The 23,980-nt window shown below is 34.7% G+C and overlaps 2 protein-coding genes across 3 annotated transcripts; both read left to right on the top strand.

Annotated features, from left to right (window-relative positions):
* Positions 1–1,196: 1,196 nt before the first annotated feature.
* On the top strand, positions 1,197–9,146 carry LOC104235225 (1-acyl-sn-glycerol-3-phosphate acyltransferase BAT2, chloroplastic). Of its 2 annotated transcripts, none has more exons than XM_009788943.2 (8): positions 1,197–1,405; positions 1,512–1,555; positions 4,634–4,709; positions 6,526–6,723; positions 6,798–7,204; positions 7,356–7,457; positions 7,780–8,079; positions 8,717–9,146. In XM_009788943.2, the coding sequence occupies exons 1-7, from the start codon at positions 1,348–1,350 to the stop codon at positions 7,993–7,995; spliced, it is 1,101 nt and encodes a 366-aa protein (XP_009787245.1). In that variant the 5' UTR covers positions 1,197–1,347; the 3' UTR covers positions 7,996–8,079; positions 8,717–9,146. The 2 variants fall into 2 exon arrangements, with proteins under 2 accessions (XP_009787245.1, XP_009787246.1); XM_009788944.2 differs by having other exon boundaries at positions 1,224–1,405; positions 8,714–9,146.
* A 4,336-nt stretch (positions 9,147–13,482) lies between these two features.
* On the top strand, positions 13,483–23,665 carry LOC104235224 (probable cyclic nucleotide-gated ion channel 5). The gene is made up of 8 exons (XM_009788942.2): positions 13,483–13,614; positions 15,026–15,112; positions 15,576–16,152; positions 17,525–17,737; positions 18,319–18,623; positions 21,858–21,969; positions 22,288–22,524; positions 22,717–23,665. The coding sequence occupies exons 2-8, from the start codon at positions 15,054–15,056 to the stop codon at positions 23,410–23,412; spliced, it is 2,199 nt and encodes a 732-aa protein (XP_009787244.1). The 5' UTR covers positions 13,483–13,614; positions 15,026–15,053; the 3' UTR covers positions 23,413–23,665.
* The last annotated feature ends 315 nt before the right edge of the window (positions 23,666–23,980 follow it).

The following is a 23,980-nucleotide window of genomic DNA, read 5'->3' as shown; positions in this document are numbered from 1 at the left end:
ATTAAGCTAATTACTCGCTATAGTATTTACAAAAATTAATTAAATCTTGAATTTAAAGAAGAACTATAGAATTCGAAACTAAAGAGTTAAAATGCGAAATGAGTTATTTCTGTGATTTTTTATAAAACAACTAATTTACTAATTAACCTAAAAATGTAAAAATAAATCCTAAATGCAAATGCAGAGTATTTTTGTATTTTTACAAATTAAATGAAATTAAACATGCACACAAAAAATGCAAATAATTAAGAAAATTCTACAATAATTCCTAAAATGACAAATAATTAAAAGAAAAATCTAATTCTTTGGAATTCTGTAGGAGTAATTCATGTGGGGCAAAAATCACGTGCTCACAATCCATATAGCATGACCATATGAATTATTATTCAAAAACTTTCTCATATAAAAGAACAAGTTAGTTTATCATTTTATATATCTCTATATTGAAGTTATTTATTTATATATATTTCTTTTTTTTTTTGTAATAGTTTTCTTAAAATTATATAAATATTTAATTATTTTAATTCAAATTCAAAAAGAGTAACTAATTATTAATTAACCTAATTAATTTTGTCCTAAAATTTGATATTTGTTGAATTTTTGTTATGACACTTGGCATTATCACATTGTTTTGCTTCTCCTATTCTATATAGAATATACTAACTCCAACTTTCCTCGTTACATATTTAAAACCAAAAGATTGAAGAGTATAGTATCTCAATTCTCAACCATTCTATTAATATGGTCCGTATATATAAATAAGTTCAAGATTGTGTTTGTTTGAAAATATGAATATTCCATCCCATTTACTCGATCTGTCTCATATTATGTGTCGTGCTTTTTTTTTTTACACGCCCTTAAAAAATATTAATTAGGAAAGAGATTGAACTATTATATCCCTATTTATGTCATAAAATATAATTTTTGAATATTTATTTTATTTATGTGTTATTTATATCTTCAAGACTTATTATTATTATTATTATTAAAAATGAAAAAGAAAAAAAATTATTAATTTTATCTTCAAATAATTTGAGACAATTATTTTTTTAAGCGATATTTAGCTCGGGCTCTGGTGGGCTGGGCCAAACGATCACGGGCTTAGCGGTCATGGAATGTGGAACCGGCCCGAGATTGCTATTATGATACGCACGGAGTAGTATTATTTTTTTATTTATGCTAATCCAATTTGCATCATTACCAATGCCATGTCTAGTAATCACTTTTCCCAAGGTTGTGTTCTTCTAATCTAATCCCATAAGCGTCTCTAACAACAGCCACCGCCATTTCCCATTTTCCCATTCTCAAATCCAGCAGCTCTCTCTCATGCTATTCATGTGAAGACTAATGGAAGTCTCAAAATTCAACACTTTTCACTTCCTTCCTTCACCTCCATTCCGTTTCTGTAATTCACTCTCTCTCTCTTTTTTCAGTTTTCAAATTTATTTATCTCCATTTTCATACTCATATAATCCGTGCATTTTGATTCGGTTTTCATTTTTTTCTTAAAGGGAAGAAGGAAGTGAACTTGCCGTTATCGCCGTCTCTGCATTCAGTAATTTTCTAATTCCTTCTGATTCTTCTTTTTTATTTCTTTATTTTCTTTTGAGCTCGTTATATTTGTAGCCCATTTATGTGAACGTGTTTGACTAGCCACAAAATTTTAAGAAATAAAGAAAGATTTTTGAAATATATAGTCTAAAATAAATAATAAAAATTTGTGTGGCTAGAAATCATCATGTGGAAAAAAAATAAAGTTGAATTGTTATTTAAGTACAAATATTGAAATAGTGAAGCTATCCTGCTTCTATGAAGAATTAAATCGAATGTCTCAATGACCATTAGGCTTAGTGTTGCCGCTCATGTTAACCACATTGGATAAATGTAAAGGGTTATTGATATACATGATATTGATGGGAATTGTTATGATGGAAGAATAGTGTTTACAAAGGAAGAAGTAAAATGAGTATTAGCTTAGGAAGTCTTTAGAAAGGGGCAACCCAGTGTACTAAGCTCCCCGCATATGGCGGGTGCGAGGAAGGGCCGGGCTGGACTGCATTGGGTTTTATGTATGCAATCTTACCTTGCATTTGTACAAAAGGTTATTTCTGCAGCTTGAATTTGAGACCTCCTGGTCACATGACAGCAACTTTACCGTTGCGCCAGCCGCCAGTGCTCCTCTTCCTTAGGAAGTATTTACCCCCCTCCCCCCCCCCCCCCACACCCACACACACACAAAAAAAACGAATATAGAATATAGTTTGGGAAATGGCATAATAATAGCTACTACTATATTGATGAAAATTGGGAATGTCTAGCAGTCAATTGTGGACCTGCGGGAATGGAGTAGTGGTTGACGTCTTGACGAAGTACACTTGGAATTCAGTTGGTAGAACGTAAAAAAAAGAGTCGTTTTACTTTTATAAGCCTATGCATTAAAGTTTGCTCTAACTTGAAAATGGAAATAATGTAGGTTTGTGTCTTTGCTAATTCTTGTTCTTTGTGAGAACTGTTGGAAGCTAGAAATCATTTTCCCAACTGAATGAAGTTTCACTTATCTGAACTTTGTCTCTCCAATAACAAACAATCTTAGGGAGAATCGTACCTGATCATATTCTGAGGAAGCTTACCTGATAGTATTGTAGAATCTAAGGAGAGTGATGCAGTTATGTGTTTGTTCTGCATGGCTGAATCCTTTGTTGATCAGCAATCAGTATGTTAAGCATAACATACAACCCTATATTATGAAAAGCTAATTTTTCTCATTTATTAGTTCATATTTTGAGGGAGCTTTCCTGATAGTAGTGTAGAATCTAAGGAGAGTGATGCAGTTATGAGTTTGTTCTGTATGGCTGAATCCTTTGTTGATCAGCAATCAGTTTGTTGAGCATAACCTACAACCCTATATTATGAAAAGGTAATTTTCTTCATTTATTAGTTTTGACTACTATAAAATTTGAGATAGCAACACGCTATAAGGTTGGAATATCACTTTTGTAGACAACAAACATTACGCTTGTGGCAAGATGTGATGAAGACATTTATGACCACGTTGAGCTCGACTTTCCAATTGATTGGATCCATGGGTACAGACAAGTTAAATATGAGTAGTGTTGAATAGTTGGAGAATTTTGAGGAGTTGCATCCAAATGTTATGTTTCTAAAACTTGTTAATTAAATGGCGGAATTCTGTATGTAGAAGCATGAGAGATTTTTTATGGCTGTAAAGGAGGGGAGAGATAAGGAGAGAGAGCTTAGATGGAAAATATTATGAAATGAAGAAATCCATCTGCAAAATTCAAGCACATAGCTCCATGTAAATGGTGCTCCCTTTGGCCTAATTTTCACGATTGCTAGAGTAGAGATCTGTTTTACTGTATTTGTCTTAAAAATGATTTGTATAGTTACGATGCAAATGATATCGAGGACAACAAACATCTATTTGATGAATAGTCCTGGACAGCCACATTTTTAAACATTTTTGGGGTGCAATAAGTGACACCAATGCTGTCAAGGAGTTTTTTTTGGTGCTGGATGGGGCGATGGGCTGAAAGTGCAGAAAATGATTGAGGAGGAATATTGGGAAACAGTTCCAGTTTGTGGTTGTGAGATGACTTGGAAGGGAAGGAACTAGAGATGCTTCGTGGGCCAGGGTACAACTGTACTTGTTTTAAAATATAAATCTTAAAAGTTATTGGTTCTCTGGTGTAATTTACATCATGTGTATGATATAGATAGTATGATAGAATTTATTAGCTCAATACAATAGTGAAAAGGTTTAAATGGATGAACTCCTCTTTTGTGATGTCCAGCACTATCCCAGTGCATGGCTTCTGTTATTGATTAAGCTGTTGCTTATTTATTTAAAATAATAAAAAGAGGGCGCAGTTTGTCACTAGAGATAAAATTAGCTTCTTGAAGAGTTTATCTCTTTATTTATTTATATAAATGTAAAAGTGTCTCCTTCTAGTTTTTCTTTTTTTGGGTAATAAAGTTAGCTTAAAATGTATCTAATTGTGACCCCGGGAGAAGGGGGGTGGTGTAGGGTGGACGATACTTGGCAATCAAAAAGGGAGTTTAGAACAGCTAATTTCTAATAGAGGGAAAAATATGTTCAAATGCATGTCACCAATGGGCGTAATATTTTGGTTTCAGGAGAAGGTTATTTCTCTCTGTTCATGTCCAAAGTAAACACAAACGCTGTGGCTGTCCATGTCCATAATGTTACTTTTTTCATGCTGAATCCAAATAACTTTTGCAAATGGTATTTATCATTTCTGAGAAACAAGTGGGAGTGCTATATCCCTGCTAGCAACAACTATTGTCAGTCCTTTTTACCATGGTTGAGAACATCTTGATATGAAGGTTTTTGATATAATGATAAAGCTGTCTAAGAGCTATACTTGAATCTGTAAAAGGGAATACAATAAATCATAGACCAAATTTGCTATGACTGCAATTGTTGACAATGCCATTGACAATTTTTTCTACATTCAAAAGCTAGGTAAATCTTTTCGGTGCCTAGCTTCAGTCTCCTCTTTTTTATGTGTGTCAGTACAAGATACAGTGTAAAAATGAACAAAAGAATTTCTTTCGACTGCTCTAATTGACTTTGTTCGACAATTCATTTCAGCAATTGACTGCTAGCGATGGAAACCACTCCTGGTGCTCTTCTTTAAGGCAATCAATCGGGAGGAATTCAACATTTTGTAAGTTGTTTAGCAAATACTGTGTTCCTGTGGAATGAATCTCATGAGTAGCTTTACATCATTAGCAAATAAATCACTCAAGCAAAATATGCAATCGATAAAGTAACGTATATTTTTTTTTTTTGAAAAAAAAAACCATGATCTAATTGGTGGCTGAATCATTCTGGGTGATTTGAGGCAAAGCATCCCCAAGGAATTGCTTGAGCTAATATACCCGAAATTGGGTCCTAATCAGATTGTTTCCTCCTTCCTTTGGTATTTATGTGGACCTGTGCTTAGAAGCAGATAACTTCTGTTATACTGTAGTTCATTGAGAGTGGCTCCAGTTCAGTGTTGTGAAGAGCGTGAAGCGAGGAAAAGCGACAACCCCCATTTCGCTTTTTGAAGTGAAGCGGAATTTAAAAAAAAAAATTAAAATAAATACTGGGCAGTAATTAAATTAAAATAAAATAAGAACTAAGAATAAAGGATATAAAAATTAGAGGAAGGGCAGTAATTCTCTGTTAAAAACTGGGCAGCGAAAGAAGAACCCAAGGATTGGCATCAATTCTGAGAAAGCATCGAAGGTAAAAAAAATTCGCCAGCATTTCGCTGCTATTTGGACGTTTAAACAGTGAAAGAAAAAAAGAAAGAAGAAGAAGAAACCTAGTCGATGCTATCAGATGCTCTGCTTTAAAACCCTAGTCGCTGCTGTTGCTCTTCGTTTAATGGAAGACACAACTGATTTCGTTTTTAATAAAATAGGGCACAGAAGCGGTCGCTTCCTTCGCATCACATCGCTTGATCGCTTCTCGCTTTTTAGTGGGAAGCGGTCGCTTTTTTATACCTGAGTCGCTTCACCCATATGAAGCGTGCACCTTCTCGCTTCGCATCGCTTCTCGCTTAAAGCGAGGAAGCGGGCGCCTTTTTAAACACTGCTCCGGTTAAGCTTATGGCTTGCTAATTAAAACAGACAATCAGAAATAGTTCGAAATCTCTTAGGGATCTCAAGGAAATGAGACCAACCAAGCCAAAAGGATGAACAACCAGATTCATTAATATTCTGCATTTTGAAGTGACTTTGCTGATTTAGACTTGCCTTCACATGATTGGACTGCTCTGCCTATATATCTACCATATATGCTGATATTTAAAATACTGATGAAAAAAAAAAAGTGAATGGTGAATAAGGTAGAACAAGTTGTTCGGATAGGAAAGACGACCTTTTCCATATAAGCTAGGAAAGATAAGATCTATTGAGTTTGGAATGTTTTCTTTCAGTTTTTGTAGGAAATGTTGGTTTGATGGAGTGTTTGCAAAAATAGATACCTTTTTTGGAAGTTTCCAAACTCAGTGTTCCCAATTCTGCAAAAATGAGTATTGACTTTTTGCAAGATTAAAACAACTGAGCGTGTAAACTTCCAAAAAAAGGTTGCCTGTTTTGCAAAAAGTCCATCAAACAAACAGTTTTTGCAAAAACTGAAACAATTCGAAACTTAGCTTTTGCAAAACTGAAGCAAACGCCACCTTAAAATTTTGTCTTGTTTGGTTTCAGAAGAAAAGGAAGGTTATTAATTAATAAAAGGAAGTTGTAGTCTTCGGCTAACATACTCCGTAGATATCAATTTTCTTTGCTTGGTCGATTCTCTCTTCAGACATTAGAAGAAAAGTGACTCTGCTTTTTTCGACTTGATTGCTTTCTAAAGTGTCTGATTTTCTCTGATGGATTATTCAATTGGGCTTTCCCCACATGCTCTTTGTGTTCTATTTTGTGTATTTGATGTTGAATAGTTATCCCGGATTTCATCTGCTAATTAACTTAGCTTATTTTTTGCAGATGCCCTCCCAGGCAGTACAGTTTTTGGCACAAGTAGACAAGCATGTGTCTCCCTTCACTCTTTCCCCCAAGGAAAGAAGCGTAATAACAGTTATGGAAATAATAGCTTTTATAGACAACAAAGATCATTGAGGCACATTATTGCTAGGTCCGAACTTGCTAATACCAGCTCAGCTGGTGCTGCTTATCCACTGTCAGGTGCATTCAAAATTGCTTTACCCACTTATTTGCTTGGAGGTTTCATCTTTTACAAAGATACATCTCTTTTACAGGACTGGAGTTGAGGTCAAAAGTGAGAGCGATTTGCTTTTACTCAGTCACTGCTTTCTCTTCCATCTTTTTGTTCATGATCATGCTTGTGCAGCATCCTTTTGTACTCTTGTTTGATCGATGCCGTAGAAATGCTCACCATCTTGTTGCCCGGACATGGGCAACCTTGACCATTACTCCATTTTATAACGTTGAGTTTGAGGGCTTGGAGAATCTTCCTTCTCCAGATACTCCTGCTGTGTATGTGTCCAACCATCAGAGCTTTCTGGACATATATACGTTACTTACTCTTGGAAGAAACTTCAAGTTTATCAGCAAGACTGCGATTTTCCTCTTTCCTATTATTGGATGGGCCATGTATCTGATGGGTCTGATTCCGTTGAGGCGCATGGACAGCAGAAGTCAATTGGTACTTTTTCTTTGATGTGATTACTAACACATATCCTCATGCCTATGCTGATTCTTTTTAAGTTATTCAATCATATGTCAACAGTTTTGACATTTTTGAATCCTATTGGAAGTTTGAATTTCGACCTGCTTATTAGCTTTTATGAATTTAGGAATGTCTCAAGCGATGCATAGATCTAGTCAAGAAGGGGGCATCTGTCTTTTTCTTCCCAGAGGGTACTCGGAGTAAAGATGGAAAATTAGGCCCTTTCAAGGTAAGGTCTATGACCAAAAACTCCCCCCCCCCAACCCACCCCACCCCAGCCTCATCCCAGTCACCTCCACACACCCAAAAAATAGGGGAAAACTCACTATGTAGCTTGCACAAATGGAGAAAGTAATTAATGTCAAAGTAATTTTGAAGGCCTTGATGCCTTGGCTATTAAGCACAAGGCCTTAGTCAACTCATGGAACCATAGTCTGGTATTCTTTTTTATGGGTCATTGATTACAAGAATTTATAGTAAATAAAACTAGTGAAGGCGCGCTGGCCTTCTGTTTAGCTCTTATCTATTTTTTTTCCTTGCTGGTGATGCAGAAAGGTGCCTTTAGTGTTGCTGCCAAAACCGGAGTGCCTGTGGTTCCAATTACTATTACCGGAACAGGCAGCATAATGCCAGCAGGGCTGGAGGGTAGAGTATATCCAGGATTAGTTAAAGTTGTCGTCCACCAGCCTTTAAAAGGAAATGATTCAGATGTGTTGTGTAGCGAAGCCAGGAATGTGATAAAGGAGGTGCTCATTCATCGAGGCTGAGGGATATATTCAACCTGTGATTTCGTTTCTTTTTTCGACTTAAGCATCAGAAAGTTATAAGGATTTGGGAACAGGTGCAGAAAGGTATGCTTTCCTAGCAGATTGTCATCCTATACTTGAGCTTCTGTTACTTTAATAATTTGCAATATGAAAATGGTTTGTCTGATCTATTACTTTTCTTAACAGCATCAAGTTTCTATGTATAGTTTTTACTAATATGTTATCTGGGAAAAAAAAAAGAAGGAATGAGGTTTAAGTTAAGTTCAATTTTTGCAAATGATTGCTCTCCCTGTTTCAAGCCTCCATTTACAGCAATATGTTTCCTATGATGTTATCATTTTGATTCTAATCCCCATTAAGCATCTACAACGTCAAAATTTGAACTGTAAAAAAAGAGAGAAAAGAAACTGAAAATGCTTTAACCCCCCCCCCCCCGATATTCTAGAATAACCGTGTACTGGTTTTTTTTTTTTGGTTGGGGGGGGGGGGGTTCATTCAATATGTGACGGGTGCATCTCATTCAATCACTTAGTGATGTCACCATGCAGCCAAGCGACCAGATTTTATGCAGTGATTCATGTGATGCCATATGGATTGCACAACCTTTAACTATGCCCTTATTTCTGTTTGTTTATACTGTGTTAATAACGTGTAATAGGAATTGACACTTTTATTTCCCGAGTCATTTTCACCTGAAATGCTGCTATGCCCTCTTTAGCAGAAGTTTACATTGTGAGCAGTTTCAGTTGGGCTGAAGGATATAAACCTGGTTGTGTACTCATATACTTGGATGATATTTTTTATCCATCAACTGAGAGATCTATTCGGAGTTGAAAGTGAACATTGGCTGTGTCTTCTTTTTGTTGAAATTGGCAGTAGTCTCCTTTGCTTGCCCTGCTCCTCTCAATTGCCACTACGTCACAACATTGCCTTTTGCGGCGCCAATACTCAATTGTGCAGGGCAGCTAATAATTTGCTTTTGAGTTTTATGTTCTGTGCACTGACAATGTAAGAATTTTTGCAATATTGGGTAAGTTGATCAACAAAAATTGTGGAATGCTATGTCAAGCCTGAGATGGTAACCTAGAAAACAGAGTAGTAACTTGTTATAACTGGTTAAATTGCAGTAATGGTGTAAAATTTTTACACTATCAGTGCACAGAAATTGAAGTTAGACTCCAAGCAAGTTATAATTTATTCGCATCCGATATTGATATCAAATCAATGGTAACATACATGTGTTTTCTGAATACTCTTTTACTCATCTAACCATGGTAAATTATTGTGCATTTTCACCTCATTTATTACTTAACCATAGCAAAATATATTGATCTCATGTAAATATCGGGTAAGATCTTACCCATTACAGGATTAAGAGGGCAGGGGAAAGAGAAAAAGGCGGAGAGTGAATACTTGTGTATTTAAATAAAATTGTACTAAATACGAATGGTGCAATCTATTTTGGGAGCTTGTTTGGATGGTTGTTATCCATTGTATCGTATTGTATTGTTATCCCAAAATAATGTTTGGTTTGATTGTTTATTTAAAATTGATTCAAGCGAGAGCCCAAAAGGGTGAGGCGAGAAGATCTTGATCGAAAGCTCCACTGTTCTGAATAGTGAGAAAGACTTTTTGAAATTCGATCAAATCGATCGAGAATCTCATCATCTGTTAGGTGGGCCGACCGACCGAGTTGGGTTGGGCGTCCATGTCACAGAACCTTTCTCTAGCCAAGAATCTCATTATTGATCGAATCGGGGCGGATCCAATTCATTGGCAAAAGCAAAATCTATCGTTTTAACACTCGGAAAAAAAACCTAGAAAATTGATTGTATCGTATTGTAAATTCATTGTCCCGGAACAATCAAAAGCCCCATTTTATGAAACAACCGATTTGGTGTGGTGGGATTGTTTCCTATTTTCTTTTCTAATTATGTTCTTACTTGTTATTCTATAATTTTATTTTATCATTTAATTTTTTTTTTAATTTTAACTTTAAATCTTTAACCTATTGGCCTACTTTGTCTTCTTTCATCTTTTTTATAGTTGGTTTGTCCCTTATTTTTTATCCAAGTCTCTGTTTGATTCTGTCTCTTTCTATCGTTTTAATATTTTTTTAGCTAATATTAATTAACTTTTTTTTCTCAGGTTTTTGCTCTTGTTTCCAATTACGTAATTAATGATAAATTAGTAGAAAGAGGTTTTCTTAAATTATTTTTATGTGTAGTTCTTGATAAATTTTATTTAAAACAATTGGGGTAGTTTAGAGAACATATTAGTTGCAGTATAGTACGATACAGTCAAACCAAACAACAAAAATGTTATTTAACAACTGCAAACGATATAATTTATTCAACGTTTTATCCATAAAATAGTACAATACAATACATTATAAAATATTGGGTAACGATGTTCCAATCATGGTGTGAGATAGACTTCTTGTCTCTGCAGTCCAGAAGTACCTCAATTATTTATTTATTACATTAATCAAGTGTTGCTCGACAAATTGCCCGCGAAAATGTTATCTTCATTTGTCTTCTATCACTTGTTCTGGTAACAGAAATGGAATAACTGCAACTTAAGCGTAATCAATAACTCTTGTAATAAAAAAAATATATATTTGATTCGTTAATTGGGATTTGATTCAACTCTAGTAAAAATGATCAAGTATCAATATATGAAAAGCACGCGACTGCTTAGTTTTTTTAAAAAAATATTTATGGCATGATGCATTTATCTTTGGTGGAAATCAAATGATAAATCTTTATTTATTCGAAAAAAAGTAAGAATGTAAGACATTTATGACCCTCTGTTGAGTGCATTGGGGAAGCAGTTCTTAATTATTATTTTTTCTTGCTAAATAAAATGTTTGTATTTTAACTTATTTCTACTTAGTATATTGTTGACTTTTGAGATAAATTTAAATGGAAAAATATGATTAGGATTCATATAACTGATTTAAATTTGTTTGTGTTGGTTTTTTTTTTTTGTATTTAATTAATATATTAAATACTTAAAAGAGGGTGAATGAGAAATGAAGGGAAATGAAATTTTTGAGTGAAATTTTAAGTTTCCCCACTTGGCAAATGGACATTGTCCCATATGAAAAGGAAGAGGTTTTATGGGTAAATAAGCAATTGCTCTTCTTCTAGCTCTTAAAGAGTTGAGAAGAAGGCAAGCGTCGCGCCGTCGTCGTCGCTCGCTAGGATTCGGCTTCGGTTAATTGATTGATTAACTTTTTGGACCAAATTTATTTATTAATAGTAAAATATTAACAGAAATGTTATTAAATATTTGTTTTAATAACAGAATATTAATATTAAAATAAATATTAATATTAAATCTTCCAATCCTTTTTTCCTATTTTGGTAACAGAAAATTAATTACCCTCTTTATTTTCCCTCTTTATTTTCCCTCTTTATTGTTGAGTAAATAGCCATTTATGCAGTGACCGTTTTGCAGAAACAGCCATTCTGAAGAGTTGCACCTCTTTAGATTTCAGCCCAACTTTGGCTATAGATATAAGGCTATTCTGCTCAGAATTTCCATACTATTTTCTGAGTTTCTCCTCCTTCTGCATAGTTTAAACATCAAACAAAGCAACAGTAAGTGTGATTTGCTACCGAACTTTGTGTTCGCTGAAACACTGGAGTTTGAAGTACACTACACCAGTGTGTAATTCGTTCTATCCTGAGAGGAAATAATCCATAACCTTGGGTACTAGGAGGGGATAAATTCCTTAAGGAAACATTGTGAATTCAGTGGGCTCGAATTGGTTTTCTGTTATTTCGTAGTTCATTCCTGTTTATGTTCATTTCTGTTTATGTTCATTTATATTTCCAAAATTATTTTACAAATACAGTACTAACAGTTTGTAATAGTAATAATTTAAGAAAACTTATTTTGTTTAATTCTCAAAACTAGATGTTGTAATCGTATAGGGTGAAAATCATGTTTCGACTCAGATTACCTTAAAAATCAAATGCCTCATCCTACGATAAACTCTCAACAATTTTCTCCTCTTATTTCATGTAATGCTTATTTCTTCCTTTAAATTATTAATCACATATAGTAATTTTTTAAATTATAATATTTTAATTATTTTTTCCCGCTTAGGTGATTTATCCAAGTCAAATGATTTTTATTCCAAATTCTTTAATCTTTTCATTTTATATGAAGGTGTTTGACTGAACGTGAAATTCAAAAAAAGAAAGAAAATAAGAGTTTTGAAACTTATAGTCTTAAATATATCATGACAGTTTAGGGATTATAAAATCATGTCATTAAAGGTAAAATGCAAAATTTAAAGCTAAGAGTTTTGAAATTTGCAGTCTTAAATATATCATGACATTTTTGAGGTTATAAAATTATGTCATTAAAGTAAAATGAGAAGTATAAAATCAAATTATTTTCAATGGATATTTGAACTTTTGATCCCTCAATTGTTAATATATTCTGATTTTTGTTTATGATTCTTTGTGAAACATGCTTGTTTAACCTTGAATTAAGTAAAATATGTATTTTTGGTCCTCGTTAATTAATTTACACATTAATTCAGAATTATATGAACCTCAAATTTGGAGTACATTACAAATTCGACAATAACACGAGTCACAAGTGACAGGTTAGTAATTCATTAAGTTTGCGAATGTTCACTAGAAAAAGAATCAAAATCATATTTTGTCACCATTTGAAGGATTATAAGTACAAATTTCCCTATTTTTAAATACCATAAAAGGTGACATTTTTATTTAAACAAATCAATAAGGGAAGTACCACATGTAACGAAACAGAGGAACTATGGAAATGTGATGCAAATTAATTTAAGTCATTAGAAAAAGGAAGAACAAATTTTTTTCCCCCAAGAAGAGAGTTTTTCATTCAATAAAAAGGAGTAACAGTATCAATAGTTTGAGTGAAGTATTCCTCTATCCCTAGTATAAAGTCGCGTTTGATAGAGAGTGCATTATTCACAAGTAAGATTTTTTGACGCAAATATAAATTAGTCGGACCTCAAAATAGAAATTGAATATTGGTTGAGAAATTAAAGGAAAAAAATTAAGTGAGCGTTTGGATATAAGAATTGTAAAATTTCAAAAAAAAGGATTTCTTTTTTTCAAGTGAAAATGGTATTTGAAAATTAGAGTTGTGTTTGGACATGAATATAATTTTGGGTTGTTTTTGAAGTTGTGAGTGAAAATTTTGAAAACAGCCTTTTGAGTTTTTCACATTTTTGAAAAATTTAAAAATTCATCTTCAAATGAAAATTGAAAACTTTATGACGAAATATTGAATTTGAAAAAAGTAAAAAAATTTCGAAAAAAAGTGAAAAAAATTCTTATGTCCAAACGGGGCTCTAAAAAGATATTTAGGCGTGGACTCTTTTGGGTTTGGGGGGGGGGGGGCGGGGGGGTTGGAGCAGTCATTTTACCAACTTATTTCTGTCTGTAAATTACACCGTTTTCTGTTACTCACTTTTGGTACATTCTTTAGATATGTCTATTTTGACTTCATCTTCTGCTCCTTCTTAACCCCACCACCCCCACACAACCACCCCACCATTTCCTTTTTCTTCTTCTTCTTCCTATCTCCATGAATTAATTTCTCAAGACTTCAACGGTAAGTCCCCTTTCTCTGATCTATACTCATATATTTTAGTAATTACCTTGTATATTTCAGTTTCTCTTTTTTAAACTACTTTGCTCTTTATGCTATAAATTGTTCAGTTTATTGAACTGTTTTATCTGATTTAAATGCAAAATTTGCATCTGAAAATGGTCAATAAAGACTAAAAATTCAATCTTGATGGATTAAATCAAAAGGGTTTTATTAAAAAGTCAATCTTGATGGATTAAATCAAAAGGGTCAGATTAAAAACCCAATCTTGATGAGTTAAATCAAAAGGGGTTATGTCATTTTGTGTATAGATGAAAAGGGTAAGATTAAAAACTCAATGTTGATGGGATTGGAACTTAGTTGTAGAAATATGGACTTCATCTGAAATTCAGTCAACATGAGTATACTGAAATTATTTTGTTATTTGTTGAAATGAAATTGAGATTTAGAATTTGTCCAAATTTGGATCATCTCAAGATAAAATAATTATATAGGGTAAAAACACTACATGATTTTTCCCCTATGTCTAGGCCTTGGATAGAGTTACCCGGTACCTGTGTTGGTGGGAGATAGAAAGTACCTGGTGGAATAGTCGAGGTACGCACGAGCTGGCTCGGACACCACCGTCATAAGAAAAATTATATAAAGGGTAGAGGAAAGGGGAAGGTTGATTAGGCTTACTGCGGTAGTACCAAAATGTAGGAAATTAAAAGTTCAAGTTTAGGGTATTTGAGTTAGTTTCTGGAAATTTGCATTTTGAAGTTTCTATTGATGTTTGTAAAATGCAAACCTTCTTTTTCTTTGGTTTGAAGTTTGTAAATTTTTCGTGATAGCTACGTTGGTTTAATTGCCAAATAGTCTAAATTTTAGGAGCTTTACTGCGCTCTGAAGTAATAACTTGGTGGAAAAGTGTAAAACAACAACAACAAATCCAGTGTAATTCCACAAGTGGTGAGACAAAAAGTGTAAGGTACAAATAAATCTTCGTTTAAGGCTGTTGCTTCAGCTTCAGTAGGTTAAGCTCTGAAATCTTTATGTATGCCTAGATGAAATGGCTTAATTGCTAAACCACAGAAAGATAAATACTCTATTGTGACAGCGGATCAAATGCTGAAGAGGGAATTGAGAGTCGAAAACAATGGGGCCAGGCACCATCTAAATTTTGATGAAAGAAGGAGAATAATATAATTGGTCAATTCAATTATTTTAATTACCGCATCGCTCCAAATGTATATTAATGTGTTTGAGAAAAACTTATCCTCTTGGCTGATGTTGTTATGACTATTTAGAACTCATTGGATTCAAGACCATTTCCTTGACTGCAAAAAAGCTCTGTTCATATATGGCAACTTTTGTGAAACTGAGGCTAAACTGTTCAAGACTATGATTAACTTGAAATTTTATTCTGCTGCAGTGACTTTATATGTGTTTGATTGTACAAAATGTTCGACTGCGGTTCCAAGTCCCAATATCTGGGGGGACAGCGGGAGAAGTTTGTAAGGTACTGGAATTTAATTCTCCTGAAGGTTGTTAATTTGCTTTTCCTTTCAATTTATTTTCCTTTATCTCATCTTCTGAAGTTAAGTATCTTTTCGTTTACTTGATTATCTTTTACCTAGTATTCTGAGGTTAAGTTAGGCATAGTACTATACAAATTAGTTTTTTTAATTTTATTTTTGTTATGTATTATACTTTAAAAAGTAGTTTCTTTGATACCTTCATTGGCTTACGTGATTGTTTCTAGGCTTTTACTGTATATTTGACATTTGAAGGATTCTCAGGCCTAATAGTTAAAGACAATGAAGCAGATATGATATTTTTGAAGTTGGGTAATTTAAGTCCGAGAACGAGGAGAATTAACATTAACAGCACGATTATTACAGTTTCTTCACTGTTGATTTTTCTTCCCTGATTATCTTAGCTTCTTTTTGGCATCTAATATTGCTCTTCACATTTTATTTTAGGTTGGATGACTTGGATTCCAGACTATCCTCTCCTTCCGCATCACTAGCAACAAATAAATGCGGCTTCAACATCGACGGTAGAAAACGTTCAGGCCATGCGACTAACAGCCCGTCAAGGTCTTTTAAGCGAGGAATGAAAAAAGGATCTGAAGGACTTAAATCAATACTCGGCTTTGGTGTCTCTCGGGCTGTATTTCCTGAAGATTTGAAAGTTTCAGAGAAAAAGATTTTTGACCCTCAAGATAAATTCCTTCTCTTATGGAATAAGCTGTTTGTTGTATCATGTATTCTAGCCGTGTCGGTGGATCCACTGTTTTTCTACCTTCCAGTTTTTGATAATAAGTCAAATTGCCTTCAGATTGACAGGAAGCTCGCTGTCATAGCCACTACCCTACGTACAGTGATTGATGCTTTCTATCTTATTCACATGGCTCTTCAGTTTCGCACGGCTTATATTGCACCGTCATCTCGAGTTTTTGGACGGGGTGAACTTGTGATAGATCCTGCACAGATTGCTAAAAGATACTTGCGGTTCTATTTTATCATCGATTTTCTTGCTGTGATCCCCTTGCCTCAGGTTAAAAGAAGTGCTTTTATATTTCTTTTACTTCTATCCATATGGAAATCTTATTCACTTTAGTAATCTTTACCATGCCTCTGATGGCCACAGATCTTAAAGATACTGGACTACGGTTTCCTTCTTATTATGTAATTCTTGATCTTATTCTTATGTGTTTCCTGATTCTGAACAAGTGTATATGTTGGGGCAGCCATAGAATGTTTTATATGGGTTTATTCTTGGGCTTTTATCATTTTGGCCCCTGCAGCCCAAAATAGTTACAGGCGGTAGCCCAAATATAGAAAACATATACACTGATTATATATATTATATGGATATTTATGTATCTTTATTTGTACGGAAAAGGTCCAAAAATATCCTTGAACTATTCGAAATAGCTCAAAAATATCCTCCGTTTGTTTTTGGTGCCAAAAATATCCCTGCCGTCTATGTTTTGGCCCAAAAATGCCCCTAAACTGTTAGTTTTGCCATTGAAGCTGACATGGCAGTCCAACTGGGTTAGAATTGCTTACATGGTCGTCCACCTAAGCAATCCATATGCGAAAATTATTTTTTCGGAAATTTTATTTTTCCAGAATTTTTTAATAAAATATAAAATCAACATTTATTCTGAAAAAAGTAAAAAATTTCGAAAAAAATATTTATTTCAGAATTTTTTAATTAAAATACAAAATCAACACTTATTCCGGAAAATAAGTAAAAAATTTACGAAAAAATTATTTTTGAATCGGGTTTATGATTTGATTAAAAAACTCATAAACCCGAATCAAGAATAATTTTTTCGTAAATTTTTTACTTTTTTTTCGGAATAAGTGTTGATTTTGTATTTTAATTAAAAAATTCCGAAATAAATATTTTTTTCGATTTTTTTTACTTTTTTCAGAATAAATGTTGATTTTATATTTTGTTAAAAAATTCGGGAAAAAAAAAATTTCCGAAAAAATAATTTTCACATATGGATTGCTTAGGTTGACTACCATGTAAGCAATTCTAACCCAGTTGGACTGTCATGTCAGCTTCAATGGCAAAACTAACGGTTTAGGGGCATTTTTGGGCCAAAACATAGACGGCAGGGATATTTTTGGCACAAAAAACAAACGGAGGATATTTTTGAGCTATTTCGAATAGTTCAAGGATATTTTTGGGCCTTTTCCGTTATTTGTATTATATGTATATTTATATTTATAGTTGATATACAACACATATATATTTACTGGCTATTATTTTTTGGGCAGCCCAAAAATGTAATTATCCCTTTTATTTCTAATGCTTAAACATTCTTTTATGAATCAAAGCATAGAGTTGCTTCGCTGAATGGATATATTCTCATTCTCTTTAGTCTTTACTTTCTTCTTATGCATCTATGCAGATTGTGGTGTGGAGATTCCTGCAGAGCTCAACAGGTTCTGATGTCCTAGCTACGAAGCAAGCTTTGCTTTACATCATTTTGCTTCAGTACATCCCCAGATTCGTCAGAGTTATACCCTTAACTTCGGAATTGAAAAGAACTACTGGTGTCTTTGCTGAAACCGCATGGGCTGGTGCTGCGTCCTATTTGCTGTTGTACATGCTTGCTAGTCATGTAAGCTATTCATCAAAATGTTGAAATGTTAGATATCATGGCTTGCAAGCAATTTTCTTACTCTCTACTATCATTTGCTTGCAAAAATCTTTCTGTAAGTTTTATTTGTTTATTGGTTTTTGTGCCACTTCTTGCATTATATTTCCTCTGAATTTCCAGTTCAATTACTGGTGACAGTTCACTGTTGCATTTTCTAAAAGATCGATGGTTCACTTGAAACATATATCTGCATTTTAAGGTGATTCTTGAGTCGGAATTTTGGGATGGTTCGCTGATTAAATACCTTTGCACAGTGTGTGTAGGTCTAATTATTGTACGTTGAAAGTTTAGAATGTGTTATAGTCATATCCTAATGGCTTCTTTAGATCTATGGGCCTAATGAATGCACATGTGCTAATTGCATGGATCATGTGAATATCGTTCAATTATCTCATTTTTGTTGACTCTCACAACTTATTTTTATTACTCCGTGAAGATGATAAAGGCTGGAATTTTAGGTCCAAATGTATGATCATGATCTTATTTCTGCTTCAGTAGGCATATCTTTTACTTCTCTTTTGTATGCATGTATTTCATTGCAGATAGTTGGGTCATTTTGGTACTTGCTATCTGTGGAACGCTACGATACATGCTGGCAGCAAGCTTGTACACACAATGCAACATGCAACACTGATTTCTTGTATTGTGGCAATCAGTACATGACGGGTTATAATAGTTGGAGCAGCATAAGTGACAAGGTTTTAAACGATGCTTGCCCTGCAAATAGTGACGACTCACCATTTGATTTTGGGATCTTTGATCAGGCTTTGTCATCTGGCATTATTTACTCCATGAAATTTGTGTCTAAGTATTGTTATTGTCTATGGTGGGGGCTGCAGAACTTGAGGTGAGTTTACTTTAATGCTTAGCTGATAATTGTGTTCCTCTTGATTGCTATATGTATTTCAGTTTCTTATTTCCGTGGTTAACTTTTCTATTTTTGGTTGAGAGTATAAATTCACTTGTGAGAATGACTGGTATATGAAGTTTGATTCATGTTCCCTGACAAACTGTTGCCTTTTGACTTACCAGCTTTAATGTTTATCATCTGTGTTAGAATGTCTCGTATTGGTTATGGTTTTCGGCAATTCTTACCTCATGAACTAGCTTTAGGTTTGCGTTAGGCCCAAAATCTATTTTCTTAACATGGTATCTTCAGACCGATCCCTGTTTATTGATTTTGCTAATGTTGGGCTCCTATGTTATATTGTGCACAGTCTAGATTTCCAGCTCCGCACGTGCGGGGGCAGGGGAGAGGGGTGGTAAGAATGTTTTCGTATACGGTTTTGGACAATCTCACCTAATGAGCTAGCTTTTTGAGGTGGAGTTAGGCCTAAGGTCCATTTTCTTAACAATCTGTAGTTATTTGTAAAATGGGAGAAGAGAATTCCGTGAAGCAGAACTAGAATTTGTGAATCGAGAACTTGGTTTGTCTCGACTTTTGTAGCAGAATGTGCATTAACATTTTAACATCAATCCAAAGCCATGAATTTCTTCAAGAAAACTCGAAGCATTTCTCTCGTGAAGACTCCATTCTTCAAAATATTTATCAAGGGAACACGTCAAAAATTTCTGATTAAGAAAAGAAACGGTAGAGGTCTACTTATTGACCCCAGTGGAGCGGGCAGGGGCAGACTTAGAGGGGCGGAAGGGGGTTCACCCGAACCCCCTTCGCCGGAAAATTACACTGTGCATATAAGGTAAAATTTATTTTGTATCTCTATATATTATATTTTGAATCCCCTTGACACAACCCAAAAGCATAGCTTAGTGGTCAAGGGGGTTCAAAACCTTTGTAAGGTCATTGGTTCAATTCCCACAGGCCACAATTTCTTTTATTTTGAACCCCCTTAATGTTAATCCTGCCTCCGCCACTAGGAGCGGGGAGAGTGAAAAAAAAGCTAGGTGGGGAACTTACCTATCGCTTTGGACTGCAATCCTTGGAAACGTTTTTGGGGAACATGTTGAAAGTGACCGATGGAGAAAAGCAGTAGACCTTGAAGAATGCCACCTTTCTATATTTGGTAACTTTTTAATTCCAAGATTTTCATATTACCCTTAACGATACTCTCTTATAGAAATGATACGACATGTTTAAAATTACAAGACACCTTTTGTTTAAGACCATATGATTCAAAAGTCTTCTTTATATTCTTAAACCTCGTGTCTAGTCAAATTAAGACACATAAAATAAAACAGAGGGACTAGGACCTTTTTGTTCAAACGCGTATGTATGTGCCAAGCATTGATGCCTTTAACTTTTTCAAAAATATCATAAAGTTGACTATTGCACAAAATCAATTAACAAAAAGCGATTGTTCCTCAATCCCAGATTAGTTGAGATTGGCTATATGAATCCTCAGCATATTCATTATGCTCTATTAGCTAAATATTGTTTTTTAAAACAAATTAGGAATTCTCTGAGTTTCTTATTTCACTCTTATCATCTCAAATATACATGTCTCTAACGAGTCTAAAAGGACTCTTGGCAAAGACTGGACATGTACGTGTAACAACAAATAAGCATAATCTCATTTGGTTGGCATCGCCTATGTGTATCCTTTGTTTTTCATTGTGTTATGGTCTAAGCCCCCACTTGTGGGATTACACTGGGTGGTTGTTGTTGTTGTTGTTGTTGTTATTGTTATGGTCTAAGCTAAGTCCATATTCATTTCGGAAGATTCAAGGTCCCTTGGGACAAATTTCCTCCGTGTGATTTCAAGTCTAGCTCTCCTCTTTTAGCACCTTCATAATACCTACGGGCTCGTCGCATTTGGAGGTTTGTATAGGGTATGATTAAACCACCTAAGGCAATCATACAATCTCCTTTTTCTTATCTTATCTCTATGTTTGCTATTTGCGTGGCTCTGTATAATCTGATCATTTCTAATCTTGTCCAACTCTTTCTGAAGGCACGGTCTCTTAGCACTTCATTTCTCTGACACTCATCTTGTCGGTATATTCGGTGGGTATTAGATGATTGTTACCTACGTTCATATAATATAATGTCTAACGACTGTTCGATAGAATTTGCGTCTACTTTCTTAGATGTTTTTCTATCGCATAGGACCCCATAGCACTTCTCCATTTCCTTCTTAATAACAATAACTTGCGGGCCTTCCCTTGGCTGGAGTCTGGTGTTTCCTTGTTCCTTGGTGGCCTGGCAAGTCTAAAGTTAAATCTGTGAAAAACATATATCATTATCTGGAAGTTATAGACGCATAGCACAAGCATCTAAATTTGAGTTTTTCCGGTATTGTGCTTCATTTGGTTCAGATGATCTGTTTACTAGTTCATGTTTGACCATTAATATAGTAGTCTCCTTCTATTCATTGTTCCTTACATATAGAGCTTAAACAAACTTTCTGCTGGACACCAGGTGATGTGATAAGGTCGCGTGGGACTGTGTCAATTCTTTTAATCTCTTGTCAATGAGAAAATGTTACTAATCATAGCTTGTAAGGGAACGAGTTAATTTTGCTTTTCTAGTAGCATCCTATAAGAACTACCTTGAATCCCGTGTTGTTATAGGTATGCATTGTTAAGTACTCTATCTTTTTCAATTTATGTGAACCTATTACTATTTCGGGAGTCAAATGAGATTTTCTTTGACCAAGTTTTTTGCAAATACTTTTAAATATTTTGAATTGTTAACTATTGTGACTTATAGTGCTTTTTATGTACTTTCTAAATATGTAAATTTTGTTTTCAAAAAGTTCAAAAATTCTATGTCTGAATTCACACCGCAAATTAGTTTGTTTGGCCCTCGTACTCCGAGAAGGTTCACGTAAACTAAAATGGAGGGAGTAGTAGATTGAAAAGTTGGATTTAAGTACATAGAATATATTAAGTGATAAATTGATGATCCTTTAGTGCACTGCTGAAATGCACTATTTTTGCTTTATAGCCCTGCTGCCGACATTGCATAATCAACTGCACAAATACTTGCAAAATATTGTATGCAAAATATTAGATGTTGCTTGATGCTGTATAAATTGACTGACAATTGATTTCCAGTAAACTTGTATTAATGCTATAATCTTTTTTTTTTTTCTCTTTTTATTCTTGTCTGCTCATGCAGTACCCTTGGACAGGGACTTCAGACTAGCACATACCCCGGGGAATCAATATTCTCTATAGGATTGGCTATACTTGGGCTCATTCTCTTTGCATTATTGATCGGTAACATGCAGGTAATGATGGACCGAGAAAAAATTTGGCTTCCTGACTGCCGGTTTCATTTACTTGTATAAGTTTATGCATAAGTCCTTTATTAACAAAATTTTATACAATCACTTGACAAACGAAGAGAAACAATTAAATATGATGACTCTGTTTATCAAACTCAGAATTATATGAAAAGCTAAAAAGTGATGTAGAATTTCATGGTTATTACTGTATTTGCTAGATATTGATACTATGGCATTCACATTTCTAGCAGTGCTTTTGATAATGGCATTTTTATATCTATGAGAAATTTGTGCTGAGACTTTGGTGCTTTGCTGCGACAGACATATCTACAATCTCTTACCATTCGACTCGAGGAGATGAGAGTTAAAAGGCGTGATTCAGAACAGTGGATGCATCATCGCTTGCTCCCACAAGATCTTCGAGAACGGGTTAGGCGCTATGATCAGTACAAGTGGCAGGAAACACGAGGAGTGGATGAAGAGAATATAGTCCAGAGTTTGCCCAAGGATCTTAGGAGGGATATCAAGCGTCATCTTTGTCTTGCTCTAGTGAAGAGGGTAACCAACCGGCTTATATACTTTCAAGCTTCTGTTACATTTGTTTTACACACATTTTATCAATTTGTCTCGGAGTGTAGATCGAAGTATGATTCTTTGATAATGTTGATGGCTTATCATGCTCAAGATCCCTATAAATATATTGTGAAGTTAAATTTGCATTTTACTGATAATCTATGTGACTGATTTCAGGTACCTCTATTTGAGAATATGGATGAAAGATTGCTCGATGCTATTTGTGAGCGTCTAAAACCCTGTTTGTATATCGAGAATACTTACATCGTTCGAGAAGGAGATCCAGTGGATGAGATGCTCTTCATCATACGAGGTCGGCTTGAGAGTGTGACAACTGATGGTGGGAGAAGTGGCTTCTTCAACCGCAGTTTGTTAAAAGAAGGCGACTTTTGTGGAGAGGAACTTCTAACATGGGCACTAGACCCAAAATCCGGTTCTAACCTCCCGTCTTCAACTCGTACGGTGAAAGCTCTAACGGAAGTGGAGGCTTTCGCTCTAACAGCAGACGAGTTGAAATTCGTTGCCAGTCAGTTCAGAAGGCTTCACAGTAGACAGGTTCAACACACGTTCCGATTCTACTCACAGCAATGGAGGACTTGGGCTGCTATTTTCATCCAAGCAGCATGGAGGCGGTACACCAAGAGGAAACTTATGGAACTCCAACGAAAGGAAGAAGAAGAAGCCGAGGCATTGGCTGCAGCTAGCGGCAATTCTGGTGGCGCCACTTACAGTATCCGAGCAACGTTCTTGGCATCGAGATTTGCAGCAAATGCTCTCCGAGGTGTTCATAGGAATCGAAATCTCAAGAGTGCTAGGGAGTTGGTGAAGCTGCAGAAGCCTCCAGAGCCAGATTTTAGTGCAGATGCAGATTGATTTTGTTTGAATATCTGCTGATTTTGATTTTTGTTTTGACTTGTTTACTGGTCTTGTGAGGTTTTTAAGAGGCTTCGATGTATAATTTATGTTTAGAGCGTTACTGCAACAATATTTCTGTAATTAAATATGTTTAGTATGTCCTTATTTTGACTCTTTAGGTATTACAACTCAACTGTGGATAAAACTTAGGGTGTTAACTATTTGGAAACATATAGTTGTGAAAATTTATTAAAATTTGACTATTTTTACATGGAGGTGTAAACCTACTTGGACCTCCTATGAATCTGCAAATGGTTATTTATGAAAATTTACATAATGTGTTGATATGAACTTTTGACCTTCCCACCTCTCCCCCTTTAATAATATATAATATCCTGGTTGAACTTTACCCATGCTCTCATGGTGAGCATATAAAGGAATAGACAGACCCAGGGCTAAGAGTAAGTTAGATTGGGGTATATAGCCAATTGGATTGCTTGTAGGGCTATAGAGCCATTTGGGTTGTCATTCTGCAAAAGAGGTGGAACCAACTAACACTGAACACTAACCCTATTTTGTAGACATT

Source organism: Nicotiana sylvestris, chromosome 11 (assembly GCF_000393655.2).
Source record: "Nicotiana sylvestris chromosome 11, ASM39365v2, whole genome shotgun sequence".
NCBI classification, from domain to species: Eukaryota; Viridiplantae; Streptophyta; class Magnoliopsida; order Solanales; family Solanaceae; genus Nicotiana; species Nicotiana sylvestris.
This window is presented reverse-complemented; position numbering and strand designations above follow the sequence as displayed.